The 15,833-nt window shown below is 41.8% G+C and overlaps 1 protein-coding gene across 3 annotated transcripts in view; it reads right to left on the bottom strand.

The window, feature by feature from the left end:
• FANCD2 (FA complementation group D2) overlaps nucleotides 1-15,833 on the bottom strand; it is a 51,036-nt gene that overhangs the window by 26,144 nt on the left and 9,059 nt on the right. For all 3 annotated transcript variants that reach the window (XM_068408744.1, XM_068408746.1, XM_068408745.1), the window contains exons 10-20: nucleotides 14,364-14,451; nucleotides 13,290-13,394; nucleotides 12,017-12,117; nucleotides 10,751-10,859; nucleotides 9,974-10,009; nucleotides 9,439-9,582; nucleotides 8,198-8,332; nucleotides 6,689-6,820; nucleotides 4,830-4,937; nucleotides 1,514-1,623; nucleotides 567-627 (exon numbers count right to left, since the gene is read on the bottom strand). In XM_068408744.1, the coding sequence (XP_068264845.1) occupies nucleotides 567-627; nucleotides 1,514-1,623; nucleotides 4,830-4,937; nucleotides 6,689-6,820; nucleotides 8,198-8,332; nucleotides 9,439-9,582; nucleotides 9,974-10,009; nucleotides 10,751-10,859; nucleotides 12,017-12,117; nucleotides 13,290-13,394; nucleotides 14,364-14,451 (1,129 nt within the window). The remainder of the gene's footprint in view (nucleotides 1-566; nucleotides 628-1,513; nucleotides 1,624-4,829; nucleotides 4,938-6,688; nucleotides 6,821-8,197; nucleotides 8,333-9,438; nucleotides 9,583-9,973; nucleotides 10,010-10,750; nucleotides 10,860-12,016; nucleotides 12,118-13,289; nucleotides 13,395-14,363; nucleotides 14,452-15,833) is intronic.

The following is a 15,833-nucleotide window of genomic DNA, read 5'->3' as shown; positions in this document are numbered from 1 at the left end:
TCCAAAGCTTCATCTCTAGGGTGATTGGTCTTGCAAAGACCCAGTTTTAAGAAGGAACACGGGTCATTTAAGGTCCTGGCTCAGCTCCACCATGAAATAACACAAAAGAGTCTGCCCAAGACCACCCTTAAATAGAGTGCCAGCCTAGAAGAAGGTTCTTCAAAAGGAATTAAGAAAAAAGGCCAAGGCTAGGCCAACCCTGTACAGCAGAAATGCTTTCTCTAGATGGCCTGAAAGGCACCACTGCCAAGCTGAGAGGAAGGTGAAGGCAGATTGTCCTGTTTCTTTCCTTTGTGTTTGAGATAACATCTGGATAGAAGACTTTCACTAGATGGCTGCAGTACTGTTTGTCCTGGACTAGCCATAGGCAAGATCAGCAGATACTATCTTAATACAGATCTTTGTTTCTCCAAAACAATTTTTAATAGATTCTTGGCTCTGCAATCCCAGGCCCAGTACACATATAGCACTTCACCTAAGACTCTGTTTCCAGTCACATCTCCTTGCTGACTATACCCTCCCCCTCTCCCACACTGCCCCAGTACGTACCCATTCTTGGCACTTACCTGCCCATCACGCTCACTGTTCAGCTCTGGTCTCTCCAATGAACTACCATCTCCTTCATTTCTGAAAGCAATTGATAGTCCTGCTTTTGTTGCACAACACTTAAGAGATGGCAAAACTCATCACACACACAAGGTTCTCTCTCCAGAAATTGGAGAATTATGCATGAAAAAGATGCTCTTTGCAACATTATTAGGAAAAGACCTGCTGCTGTTTGAGACCTTTGGGACAAGGCTCAATGTCTTCTTCAAGGATATTCTTGTTCTGACCTGTTGAAACCTAAAGCCCTCTAGTCATCCGCATAATGAAGTCCACTGACCCAGGGCCTGGAGCTAAAATGGGCTTTTCTCTTCATGTAATAAATAGCAAAACCATTTTCTTAAGAAGTGCAAAATCAGCAACATAACACTTCCCAACACCGGTCAAATTCTTATTTTCCAGGTGCTTTAATCTTTGTCACAGCTCTTATCAGATGTCTGCCTGGTTTATGAATGCTGTTCATGAATTATTTATACAGTACATTGGAAACTGTCATGCCAATGCCCAGCACAGCAGTAACAATCTTTCTCCTTGCTTCTCTTTCGGATTTCCCTGTATTCAAACATGGAACACACTAGGTTATTCATCCTTAGTGACAGAAGCTGATCTGCAGTCAGTCCGCCAGTGTTCAAATTTTTTTCCAAGCAATAGGTCCTGCTGGTGCTAGTCAAGGCATCCATGAACAGGCATTAACAAAAAATTCAGGATGCCTTTGAGATTAGCAGCAGGAGAGCAGTATCGAACAGATTGGAACACCAAACACCGCAGTCTGCAGAAAAGAGTTTTAAGTTCCTGGATTTGACCAAGACATGCATGAGCTATAAGGCAATGCCCTCCTTTTTTTGTCCCACTCCAGGTTTGGTCTGAACTGAAAGCATGTTAAATTCATCTTTGCTACATTCTCTCTCACCTTTTTAATGCCACACTGCCTATCATGGCAACAGCACCAATAATCCCCATTTGTTTGTGGTTGGGCACTGTGCTGGAGAGCCATTTCCTGATCATCATGTGCATATCATCCTAAAAAAAAAAAAATATGACACAGGCCACATCACCACCGAGGTACTTGTGTGTATCACTCAATTCTATCGGCCTCTTCACTTAATGTGATCTCCAAAGGCTGCAGGAGGGTGGTTTATTGGGATCATAGCTTTGCAAAAGGAATGAACATTCTGCTGTTTCCTTTATTATGAAAATACTGGTCACAACTCTAGGTAAGGCTGCAAACAGCATTAAAAGTGACTCGCTTTGACTTTGCTCTAATTGCTACACAGAACATGTAGTTGGTCCAGGTTTAATCTATAATTAATAGAAGAATTATATTAAAATATAATATAAGAATTATATTAATAATTACATAAGAATTATATTATATTTAATATAATATAAGAATTATATTAAAAAAATAGTAGATGGTTTTGGAGTCATTCACACACAAATAGCAGCTGCAGTGCTGCCCTCCGAAACACTGTCAACTGCAGGAGGCTGAGAGATGGAGCAAGTTTTTGGTGAAGGTCCAAAGAGAGCTGTAGGTAACAGAATACCAGACACCTTGGATTAAGACATTCTTTAAGCTGCCTCCCTTGTCCCCTAGGTGGGGGCAAACATGCCCTCCACGTCTGTAAAGGCTTCTCTGCAACAGCTCCCTAAGCCCACGGCAAGTCCCAATGCAGCATGGTCTATTTCAACAGCTGCGTCAAGGAGCTGATCAGCTGCACTTTCCCAAAATGGGCACAGCTTTGAAGGCTTCTGAAAGTCTGGACCACTAATGATAGACTAAGAGGTCCCCTAACACTGAGAGCATGAAGCATGCTCAGTCATAGAAGTGTGATGCTTCAGAAAAGTTGGGAAGACCAGTCTTCTGGATGAGAAGTCTAATACTCACTGAAGAGATCGAAGGCAAAGCACAGAATAGTGAGTAGCAAACGAGCCACAGGAATCCAAGCTTCACCTGCACTGCTGGCAGAGGAACACTAGTGAAGCAAGCTGTCATCTTGAGAGATGATGATAATGGAACAGCTGACCAGAGGCTACAACAGAGTAACCACCAAGAGGTCCAGAATAGTGTCTCTGACAAAGGGGTTATGTTCTGCCTGATCCCTTAACTGATAAACTGTAGGTGAAAAAAGACAGAAACCTTAGGTAAGCAGCCAGTGATGGGAGAAGGCTGCCAAGTGGGTCCTGACCAAAGCTAAGGGACAGCTCAGCTTCCTGATATCTAAAAGTTGATATCAGGAAGTAATTGATTTCAAAGCAGGGATGGAATGATGAATGCACTATGCAGAAAACCTGCTTATTTTAGCCAGTTAGCCACAGCCCTATTGCTAGCTTAAGCAGTTACCACTGCAGAAGAGCAGCTTCCCTGTTATGAGGAGCAGCATTCTCAGACTGCGATGAAACATGTGTGAGAACTCAGAAGTAGCTTCATAAAAGCAGCAAAGATCTCACAGGCCACTGAAAGATGTTACAGAATCAAAACAGCCCTGGTTGCATTGATGCTTATTAACTCTCCCTACAGGTCCCGCAAAGGAGGAGGTTGGCCCATATAGAGATCCTCAGGGACTGAGAGCTGCATGAAAGCACAAGCTCTGACCAGAGAGGGGTCTTGAGACGGAGGAGATGAAAGCTTGAATTATGCTACGCTAACTAGCAGTGCCAACAAGATCAAATGGTAGCAGAAAAAACGACAGAACATGGTTATGACATCTTTCCTTGACCTTCACTGAGCAAGATGCCTCTGGAACGACCTGTGCAGTGCAAGGACAAATGCCTAATCTGCCTGTAGCGATTCGCATGTCCAAGAGGCATCAGTGTTAGAAGTACAGTTAAGGCAAAGACGAAGTTTGTTCCCAGGATACTGGTTTCTTTGGCAATCTACCCCTGGAGTCTTTGGTATCACTGAGGACAGAGTCAAACTGCCAACCTTGGATCCCCACAGTCACAAACTCTCAGCTCAGAATAAATTCTAGACCTTACACTCCTCCCCTTCTTTTTGAGATTTATGAGGGTGACAGGCAGAACACTTCTTCCCGACAGCTAGTCCTTCTGGCTGCAAAGTCACCTTGGGTGTTGCCAAGACAATTTTCACAAGGTGCATGTAAGAAAGACAGACTTGAGGCAGGGAAATCACTGAGGAAAGTAGTTCAGAAAGGAGCTAAACCTGCCATACAACCAGAAATTTTGCCAGTGAAGAGCTCCATTTTAACATGGTGAGTGGGAAGAAATTACTACAGACGTGCTGTTTTATGTGCCACAGACTAATCAGGGAGAGAAGAGCAGGTTTTCCTTCATAGTCTCAAGCTAGCATGTGCAAACATACCCACAACTAGATACTATGCAGGGACTCAAAGCCAAATAGTCCTAATTTCTAGGAGCTGAGATTTATGAATGGGAAGATTTTAAACTCAGCCATCTCCATTGTGAAATAAATGTCGGAGATATTTCTTTATCTGGTCACTGCCATGCTCATGGAGTCAGAAATCCAGACAAAGGTATCTGATGCCATCACTGTTATGTTACAACTCAGTCATAGAAGGTATTCTGTGCAAAATGAATACGAATTTAGACAGACCAAGTTTCATAGCTTCTCGTGTTTAAACTAGAAGCACAAAAGGCGTGAAGTCTACCACTTCACAGCAGAGTCCTCTGTGCTGTGTAGCTCAGTTCTTTTAACATGAGAGTCTTTGTTGTCTCTGGAGCACAAACATTAAGCAGCTGAATTGAGAAGAACATCTTGGGGAAGAAGCTGAACTATGCTTTCTGAATGCTTCCAAATGATGGAGAAACAAAGCTTGAGAAAGAAGCTGCTGAATTTACACTTTTGCAACTCTTCAAGGCTCAGCTAGACAAAGCCACAGCCAACCTGACATCATGTTGGTGACAGTCCCACTTTGACTGGGAGGTTAGAATAGAGACTGCCATCAGTCCCCTTCCACCAACATTTCTATCAACTCTACCTTTCTTAGTTGTGCAAGAGAAGAGGACCTTTCCGGGAAAGATGTGAGGTATGCAGTCACTGTGATGAGTCCTTGCTATACATGGTAGGAAAGTCTGGAGCCACAAGCTGGCTTGCAGCCAGCTGGGGAGAATTTTAAGCTGAGGACATCCTGACATCAATCACTCTTCATAGACGAGGCCACCATTTGCACAACAAAACCTCTGGAAGTTAACCTAGCAAAAAGGACCAAGGTACAGCCTGAACTCTCTTCTGTTGTGTCTCTGCTTACCTGAATATAGCTTCCTTCTTGCCTCTGGCTGAACGCTAGTGTGCTGAGAATGTAGAAAAGCTTCCGGATCTGGCATGGATTCAGTTTCTGTGTAGAGTCTAAAATGGTCTGTAAGAAAGAAGCAATAAACTAGCTCAGATATATCAAGAATCCCTTTCCGTGTTCCAAATAATACACTAATTGTCAACCGCAGGGAAGCCAATTAACTTTGCCTTTTTTTTTGTACAGGCAGGAAAAAGCTACATTCAAATTAAATAAACATAAATGCAGAACTATTGCGCTGGCCTCAATTCTTGCAGTTCATTTTATGAGAGGCTGAAGGGGAAGAACAATCTGGCTACCATAAGCATTTTGGGAGTGTTCCAATCCCATTAGTGACAGCTATTTATCTTCTATTCTAGGTTTGGTCATAGCATTCAAAGTATTTGAAAAAATGAACATTATTTGCTAGTATTTCCATTACAAGCCCTGTAACAGTCAAGCTGTTAACAATTTAGTGGGGGAATTTTCTGTGCTAGCTGGCATTCTCAGGATATTTCTTATTCCACTGCTTCAGTGAAAACAGTCCCAACTGTTTCCCAGAGCCACACCAGCTTTCCTACCACTGACATGGCATTTGTGCCATTATTTTTCTCCTCCTACTGGCCAACCTCGAGCAGGAATCGAAACAAGGTGTTGAGTTTGACAGGACTAGATAAGCACTTCTGCCTCCCTCAAGAAAATTCACCCTGTTTTAAGATTAAAAAATAGCTGTTTGGGGCGATGATTTGTGCTAAGATCTGCATGTTCTCTCTGTGCTGGAGAGGCTCCAGCTCAGTGTCAAATATGCCAGGCAGCTGCAGCTCTACAGATCTTTTTACAGGTAACTGGCTAGTGTCTCAGCCACCTCCGAGATGCATGCCAAACCTGGTACACTGCCAGACCTTGAGGTCTGGCCAGAGCATTAATGTGTTTCACATGCAAGCTTTCGTAATATACCAAAGATCAGCCCATAGAAACCACAATCTGTAAATTATCTGCCAGCACAAGAACATGCAAAAACAAGGTCAGGAGGGAGGTCAACAGGTCCCAGCAGTGAGCAAGTACACCCCATTGCACTTCTGACAACACATCCAATTATGAGTAGGAGTTTTAGGTTGTCTCAAGGACTACTTTCAACTCTGAGGCCTTATCACATCCTCCCTCTGCCAGGAGGCAAGTGAGTCCCATTTCTTCCTGTTATAGCCATCGAATGTGTGACAGATTGCATTGCTAATTCTTATGGCAGATCTTAATGCCTTTTTAGCATATTTTAAGCAAGTAATTTAAATTTAACAATCAACCAGCTAAACAGCAAGAAGTATATACTTTCCCACAGTGTGTACTTAAACTACAGAATCCACGAACACCAAGTGGGCATCATACTCTTCAAGGGGTCTTAAACACAGGAAGTCCTTAAGCTACAAATCACCACAGACGGGGGAGTGTTCAAGACAAGTATTGCTACATGCTTCCTTGCTGTTTTGCTCTTCCCTCATTCTCCACTTTTACTACTTTTGGAAACAGGCAACTGGGCAGGCCTGACCCTGCTTGTCACTCTTAGGAATTAAGAGCTCATTTTTTTTCTCCCCATTGAGTACTTTCTTCTTTTAAATTTTAAGACATAAGTCTTTTCCCATCCGTGCCAGTTTTGTTTTAGGATTCAAATACTGGCTAAAGTACTGTCAGTCTTTCAAGGTGGCAGAACAGGCAGTGCACAAAGAGGGCAGGTTTTTAACCAAGTATTTGAAATAGCTGACATTAATAAAGACAGCACCTTCCTTCTGTCATAGGTGTCATTCCACCCCTGAGATGTAGTATGCCCCCAGAAATATTCATACCTTCACGAAGGTGGTGTAGCGCATCAGAAGGGATGTGTGCAGCATCACCAAATCTGTGAGTACATCCAGAGAAATGTCCAATTCTGTCTCATTTCCACTGCACACATGAGTCATCAAAGCAGTCACAACCTCCTGAGGAAAAAGCCCCCAGAGAAACCATAGTGAAATGTCAAGAGAAAAACGTCTGCCCTGTTTGCTCTTATAGAATATGCTGATCAAGTACAGATAATCATCCTGAAACTCAACCATATTATTCTAAGTCCCCTTTCAGTTTGCTCTTTAATTCCCGATATCCACAATTTTCTTTCTCCTTGAGCCTGAATTTTATTCAGTTCTATAAGATCCCACAATTCCATAAAGCAGCTCTTCACCAAATTTTTCCTGCCTGCTTGCTAACACTGCTGCAGCTTCTGCTCTTTGCTACCATCACATATTGGTGAGAAAAATCTACCCGCTTTTCTTAGGCGCACAAAACACTGCACCTTACCTAGGAATACATTGCCTCTAACTTCAGCAGTTCCAGTGTCTTAATAATCTTTATCACCAGCAGTTCAAAACTGACTTTTTTTTTTTTTAAAAAAAAAAATCTTTTTATCCACTCCCATCCACTGTCTGTGGTTCTGGGTTTTTTCTTTGTGACTAATTGCTAATACAGCCATCCGATTTTGAAATTCTTAACCGCTCAAAATATTACTAGACTCATTAACTTGTTGCAGATGACACTGTATGCCTTCACATCTCAGATTTTTCCCAGTTGCTTTTTTGTTTGTCTCTTTGTTAAGTTTGCTGTAATAAGTAATACAGATCCAATGCTGGAAACAGTCTTAATTATAAACGTACTGTGCCCAAAAAAGTGCAAATACATTCAAAAGCTTGTGCAGAGCTGTCTTCAATCCCCAAATTTTCTGATGTCAGCACGTCTGTAGGAAATCATACTCAGAGCCAAAAGTCTAGTCTGATTATTTCAGAGTACGCAGAAGTCCAAGTTGGTTAGAGCTCTGAGGGAAATCTGTTTAAACTTTTTCATCACAGTAAGTTATCCAAGGAAAGGGAAAAAAGTTTCGATACAAACTATAACGATGGCTTTTTAAAATAGAGGATGCTCAAAGTGACTATGTAGGACAGAACAGGAATATGGATTTATGAACAAATCTCCTCCATGTCCCTCGGGGCCAGTCCTGACCCTGGCTAGATCTCAGTCAACTTGTTCGCTTTCTGAATTGTGGCAAACTCATCACAGATCCCTCTGCTCCAGAAGTATTTTTAATTCTGTCACTTCTGAAGCCTGCCTGTTTGCTCCCTGTGCCTCCCAGCAGTCTCTATGCTTGAGTCTCTTGCTACCAGTCTTGCTGTGACTGTTTCCATCTTCTGCTTGTCCTACTCTACAGCACAGACCTCTCTCCAAAGGCTTCCAACTGCCTCAAATCCTCTCGCCGTAAAGGATCATGACATACATTCTAGAACAAAGTGCAAACACAAATAAAGCAGATGCCATCCATCACACCATACCTGCTGGCAGTAAGAGTCAAAGGCTGCAAAAGCTTGTTTGTACATGCAGCTGCCAAATGAGACTATGGCTGGTTGTGCAGAGTGCAGAAACGTCTGAGCAAGTGCTAGGATTGAAGGGAAGAAGTCTTTGATAACCTGAAATACAGACATCATGAGAGAGGAGATCATTGCTGCTTGTTTTCAACACGCTCAGTTCTCTAAATAATGTGCTACAGCTTATTCTGAAAGCTTTGTCTAGTTTAGTAGGTGCTTTCCTGCCTTCTCCAACAGTCCTCTCGCACAAACAGGCAACAAGAGCAGATAAGGCACGCCAGAATGTGTGTCCAACCTTTTCCACACAAAGGATTTACAGATTGGTTAAGAAGCCAACCTGCAAAGCTGCAGAGCTCACAGCAGCATATCCCATATGGGTGATACCAGGGAAGTCACATTACAGCAATGTACCACTAAATAAAAGCCCCAGGACAGACACACTCTTGGCCTTACTTTAACAGAAGGACTCTGCTACATCAAGATACTCAGCAAAAATCTAAGTTAACTTTTAAAGTTAATCACACAGAACTCCTTTGAACAAGGAGCTCTTATTCAGATGTAAAGTGACCTAATTTACTTAACTTATTCTGGAAGGGAGTTAAACTAAAACTCAATTAAACCCACTTACATTCAGAATAAAACATGCTTACTTAAGGCATTATTATAGTTCAGTTAATTAATTTTAAATTCATAACTCAGTGTTTTTCATCTGTCCTCTACCTCCATCAAGCAGCACTGTGTCATTTTTTGTGGATCTTTTCAGTTTTCTCATAGTAAATGGTATTTTACTTTACATTACAAACATATGCCCAATATATATACACCTATTTAGACCTAGAAACCATTACACTTGAAAAACGGTGCATGTAAACATATGAACTTCTAAAAATACTGTGGGAGACAACAGCATGTCTGGAACAACAGTAGAGATCTTGGGCTAGACCACATCTCTTAGGCTGAGAGGTTTTGCACCAAAATAAAAAGCCCATCCAATTCTGAGGAAAGCTCATCTCTAAAAAACCATGTGACAGTTACAACAGAGGACATGTGTCTTGGGAGATTGGTCTGGGACCAAAAATCAAAAAACAGAAGTAAATGTACATAACAGGAATAGTATAAATAATGCAGCACAGGGTTAAATCATCATCTGAGAAGATCTTTGAGAGAGAAAAGAGAAGAGGGAGTCCTGGAGCAGAATCAGCACTGACCATTGAATGATTTTGGAAGGCATTCTGCATCATCTGTTCTGGCACGCAGCCCAGTCGAATTTTGCTCCTCAATACTTTCTCTGTTTGCTTCCTGTTCTTGGTGTTTGTAGAATGGATTAGCAGCAAAACTATCAGATCCAGAACCTTTTTGAGGAAATAACCACCAATCATTATGCTGAAAAGACATTAAACAGTCCAGACAACTACACACTTTGAAATCAAAATTCAGAAGAAAATCAATAGCTCAAAAAGCCCCGACAACCACAACTGTTTTAGAAAAACCTCATCATTCCAACAGGACAGAATCAAAGCAGGATAACTCTGTCCCTTGACACTTAGACGGGATGAACTACAAGTTACAAAGAAAATGGACAGCTGTTATACTAGGAACAAGTCAAATACCAAAAGAACTACCCACGCAACATCACTGGCAGTTTCTACTTCAACTAGAAAAATCTTCATCTACAACCATGAAGAAAGCCCTTGAAAACACCAGCAGAAGAGGACACTCCCAGAGAGAAGTGCAGAGTATTACCTTATGGTCAGACACAGACGTGCTGTTCTCAATAGCCTAAGAGCAAAAAAAACCAAGAAAGCTGTTATGCTAGAGTATGACACTATATTCCAAAATAGGCAGACACCAAAAGAAATACTGCTCACAGGTTTCTCTCCTCTACAACAGGACAGCTATCAAAGCCAGCAAACTGGATCTTGCCAACAACAGAGAATCCAGAATGCACTCAAAAAACCAGCACGGAAATTCAGCTTGAATGAGGACATTCTCAAATAACATCAGGTTTCAAAAAGGAACTAAGGTACCGAGCAATGAAAGGTAGAGAACAAGAAACACTCTCATGGTTTATACTGAAATGCAATTTAAAATTAAATTTAGCCCCATAACAGCCAATACTGATTTCTTGCTGGACATTTTAAAGCACCTTTAAGGCTTCACGCAGCTCAGTCTCAACATATAGGTAATACATTTTTGCTCTCTTGCAGAGAGAAAAAAACCTAAGATTTTTTTTTCCAAAACTGTCTTGTAAACATGCAGAACCAGGTTTATCCTTCATTTCAAAATCTGGGGTCTGTACAGTGGAGCCCAGTGGCCATCTTGCAAGAACTGTGAAATCAGTAACTGAGGAAGAAAACAGACTCCTGAAAAAGCACTGCTGATTTGGAACACAGAATGAAATCTGTATCCGCAAAATGAAGGGCTAACATTTGCCTTTGATATCACACTTGATTACAAGAAAAGCTCAGGCTCAGTCTAGGAGTCCAATTAAATAAGGAAACAAGGACTGAAGCATCTTACCTTAATCCAAGCTTCAGAGACATCTTTCTGAAATTTCACAGCTAACTTGATCACATCAAAAAGTAGCTTCACACAATTTTGGCTGATGGTTTCTTGGCTCATGGAAGAACTGTAAATCACAGAATCAATCAGGTTGGAAGAGCCCTCTGGGATCATCGAGTCCAACCATTACCCTCACACCACCAGTGCCATGTCCAGTCTTTTCTTAAACACATCCAGAGATGGTGACTCCAACACCTCCCTGGGCAGCCCCTTCCAATGTCCAATGACCCTTTCTGAGAAGAAATGCTTCCTAATGTCCAACCTGAACCTCCCCTGGTGAAGCCTGAGGCTGTGTCCTCTTGTCCTATCACTAGTTGCCTGGGAGAAGAGGCCGACTCCCACCCCGCTACAACCTCCCTTCATGCAGTTGTAGACTGCAATAAGGTCACCTCTGAGCCTCCTCTTCTCCAGGCTAAACAAACCCAGCTTCCTCAGCTGTTCCTCATAGGTCAGACCCTCCAGACCTTTCAGCAGCTTGGTCGCCCTCCTCTGGACTTGCTCCAACACCTCAACAACTTTCTTGAAGTGCGGGGCCCCGAACTGGCCACAGTATTCAAGGTGCAGCCTCACCAGTGCCGAGTACAGAGGGACGATCACTTCCCCAGACCGGCTGGCTACACTATTCCTAATAGAGGCCAGGATGCCATTGGCCTTCTTGGCCACCTGGGCACACTGCTGGCTCCTGTTTAGCCAGCTGTCGATCAGCACCCCCAGGTCTCTTTCCACCGGGCCACTTTCTAACCACTCTTCCCCCAGCCTGTAGCGCTGCATGGGGTTGTTGTGGCCTAAGTGTAAGAGCCGGCACTTGTTCTTGTTGAACCTCTCTAGAGGGAATGCTCTGGCAAGGACAGGGAGTTTCAGAAGAGTTTCAGAAAAGGGTGGAAGCAGAAGTTGCAGAATCAACCAAAGACATACTGGAGGGAACTTAAAAGAGATGAAGTAGCAGCAACATTATCATAAATGGAGTTGCATATCCCCATGTAGACATGGGTACAGATGGTTCACAAGGAACTACATGCATGGCACGGGAAGCCAGCTCCACAAAGATTGACAAATGTGTTATATTAGCACCAAGCAGGAAGGAATAAAGATGTCAGCACCTTTACTTGAAATAAATTAGGCTCATGTATGTAACCATGTGTGCCAGAGAGACCAGATAAAGAAAAGCCAAAGTTCTCTTGTCCCATCTTACCCTTGGAGAATCATGTAAATCAGCTCAAGTACCTGGCCTGGACTTGGCTTTTAAGCTTCTTCTGGGAACCTGGGATCTGCAAGGGCAGAACACACGATGACAGATCCAAGCTCTTACGAAGATCAGAAATCACCTATAAAACACAAATCACAGCAAAATCACTGTGACATCTGAGGAAAGAAAAGGCTGAGTAAGAGAAAACACAATCTCACAGAATAACCTTAAAATTACAAATCAAAAACACATGTATTTGTAAAGACTTACAAGCATTTAACCAGGCTCAAACTTTTTTTTTTTATACTTAGGAAGTGAACCAGCTGCCACACTTTCCTCTTCACTGTCAGGCACATGCATGCAGAAAGCAGAAGAGGATTTCTTAAGAGCTACTCCATGAAATTCCCACCTATATCTCCTGTATGTTGCTGTGAACTAGTTTTATCCTGTTTAGCAGCAGAGCAAGATATATGACACTCATGGGAATTCTGGGGCATGTAAATTTACCAATTTAACTGCTGTCAAATCGTAGCGGACCAGCACAGACTGGGTTGCATGTTATATACATGCTGTTTTCACAGCGGTCTCCCTGAAAGATGTGGGCAGATCACAATACACATCTGGCTTAAGCTGAGGCTTTCTCCAAGTATGAAAAAAAGCATGTTCAATAGTTCAGCAAGGCTGGCTTGACAAAATACATCTGGTTCATTTTAAAAATATTCTAAGTATGTTTTCTTAGATAAAGCAGCTTGAAAAATTGAGGAAGCTTACATCTTAGAACGAAAACAGTCCTCCAACAGGAGAGCCACCCTTGTAGGGATGTTTTGAAAGCATGATTTAGAACACAACTCAAGAGAAAACAAGAGAGAATTACCAAGTTGCAGACCCAGGTCTGTTGGATACTTCTGGAATTTAAAACCTTTAGAAAGACTGTACAATGCAAAATTCTTAGATAAAATTCAAAAGCTTAAACTTGCCACCTAACCACAGTATTTCAGTCTAAGAGTTTAACTCAAGACAATTTGACTGCTTTCAGTTCTTTAAGATGTTTACACCAAAAAAAAAATTCTAAGAACAAATGAGAAAAATCTGCAATAGCCAGAAGAAAGGAGGTTTCAATTCTCATGCCTGAAAGCAGATCCATGTCAAAGGATAGATATAGTTTCTACATGTGCTTTGATCCTTGGCAATATTAAAAATTTTACTTGAAAACATTAAAGCCTACACCTCTGTGTGTGAAGCAACTGCTCTCTTAAAACATGCAGTGGATTAGACAACATATTGGTTTTTAGAACAGAGAAAATACTGTACCTCTACTGCATCTGCTGCCTTGACATTATGGAGGATGAATTTTACTACTACAGGCAAATCTTCCAGTTTTACAGAAGGCACAATGGTCATGGCAGACTGCCGCACCTGAGGAGACATCAATACTGGATCAGCTGTAAGACTACGGTTTGCACAAACATGCTAGTGGGAAGGAATCTTTGGAGGCTGATAGTCCAGCCTTCTGCTCAGAGCAGGAATATTGTCAGTACTAGATCAGACTGGCCTTGACTTTGCTGAGTCTTGAAAATATCCGAGTATGGAGGAAACCTCCCAAGCCCTGCCACCTCTTTGATAATTTATGTCAGTGCTGCAGACCCTAACTCATTTTTCCAAATGTCCAATCTGAACCTCCTAGGCTGTAATTTGTGGCCATTGTCCCACATCACATCACCTGGCACTGCCAAGAAGAGCTTGTACACCATTTTTTAACTGGCTTTCAAAACTGAAAAGCATGGAAGAGGTGTAGCTTGTTATGCAGCACAGGCCTTTGGGGACTATGTAAGATAGTATTAAATGCACTCAAATGAACCAATTTTATTCTGTTCATAAGAATAACTGCAAGAAGTGCAACGATCCACCATGTCCAGAACACCCAACGCACAACATCTCGTCCCCTTTATCATTATTCTGCAGAGAAAAACTATGACCATGCGATGATTTAATCACCAGTCTGCCTTTTCCTAGAATATAGCAGTCTAGTCTGGCCACTGTAACTCAAAAAAAGAAACAGTGACTATAAGCAGGTTTAAGATGGGCAGTAAACATTTACTGCAGCAGGACAAAGTCCTTTTCCATTTGCTGAGAGAGCTGTGTTTGAAATTTTTGAATGCATACTGTAACAGCCAGAAAACTCTCTGCTCCTCACTGAAACCCTCATGCATGTTTCCAAAACAGTTTTAGTTTCTCTGACTCCTTTCCTATTTCAGCTAGCTCAGGACTTTTGAGGGCCTATAGGAGTCAGATTTAGCAAAACACTTTGAATGACCAAACAGTTCTAGCTCTCGTGTCGCTAAGCAGGGGCTGGGTTCTGCTCAGCTGCTCAGTAAAAGCTCTTACCTCAGCCAGAAGGTCTGCATCAAGATCCAGACGAGACAGGGCATCCAGGATCGGAACTGTTAGCCGTCTGCCCTGTTTTAGCAAGCAGCTGATACACAAGGAAAAGAAAACAAATGATCCTTTTAACAGAACCATGAATGGATCTTTAGTAAATTGTATGATTCTAGTAGTTTTCATGGTCACTGCAAAAAAAAAAAAAAAAATCTCAAACTGACAACAAAATATGCCACTGGCATTATGGAAAACCTGATCCCTTAATTATCACTCCTCTCTGAACACGGTGAATTGTGATTCTGTGGCTGCTGATTAGAAGGAGATATGAAGAATCTACCTGTTTCCAATCTTGTAAAAAGAGGAAGCACAGACAAAGACCTGGTACTAGCCTCAAGCAAGAACTTGAAAATTGGCAGGTCCTGGGTTTACCATAAATAGAAAAAAAACAGTGAGATTGCTGGTCTATGATTTAACCACGCACATCACTTGGGCCTGATACATTCTAGCCACACTTCTGCCCCATGGACACGCCATCAGCAATGTGTAATTGAGATTACCACCAAAGGCAGGGACTGAGTGTCTCATGTGTGACTTCTCCCCTAGTCACAGTATTTGATCTAATAATTGCAAACGTGTAATGAGAGGCACAATGGGCCCAACCAGATAGCTGTTTAATTCAGCATCCTTTTCCCAGCACTGGTCAATAGAGAACAAACAGACTAAGAATTGGACAAGTATTTACAAATGCTTCCTGTATAAGCTGGTCTGGCTTCCAGCAAGCTGTGGTTTGGCACCTTCTTGACCAAGGGACTGTAGCTGTGTTTAACAACCTCATTGACCTTCCTTTCCTGAAATTCATGTAATCATTCTTGACTGCCATGTAAGTTTCTATAAACTTTCTCTAGCAAGAAGTTCTACTTGAATTGCGTTAGTTGAAAAAGAAGTCATTTTCAGCTTCCTGGTAATTCTATTTATGCTCTCTAATTCATTACAACAAGCAATGAGTACTTTTCCACATCAGAAACGGGTACAGGCTATTAAGAATATGGAAATAAATATGCCTTGCTAATACTGTTTAGATTCTCAGCTTTGAAGAAATACAAGTAGAGAAAACAGAAGTCTGAGGAGTTTGATTAGCATAAAAAATTTAATTGTGTGGGGCTTTTTTATCTAGGAGTTGAGACAGTAAACTGAGAATGGAAACAAAGCTACAGTTACTTTTAAGAGTGTAGAAGAACAGGATGCACCATGTGCAGGTGTAAGCTGAAATAAGGATCACAGCTGTGAAAGATAATTAGCACAGGCATAAATGTACTTGATCCTGTGGTGATAAGAATTAGAAATATTGATGTGTATAATTAAATATAGGCTAAGACTACTGAAAAAATTCTTGTGTAAAATGAATACACTATAAAAAAAGACAGATGTTAAGGGCTAGCTTAAGGTAGTGCTCTCCAGGAGGGTAGCTATCAGTAT

This window comes from Nyctibius grandis, chromosome 10 (assembly GCF_013368605.1).
Source record: "Nyctibius grandis isolate bNycGra1 chromosome 10, bNycGra1.pri, whole genome shotgun sequence".
NCBI classification, from domain to species: domain Eukaryota; kingdom Metazoa; phylum Chordata; class Aves; order Nyctibiiformes; family Nyctibiidae; genus Nyctibius; species Nyctibius grandis.
Note: the sequence above shows the minus strand (reverse complement) of the source record. Positions and strands in the feature narration are given on the sequence as shown.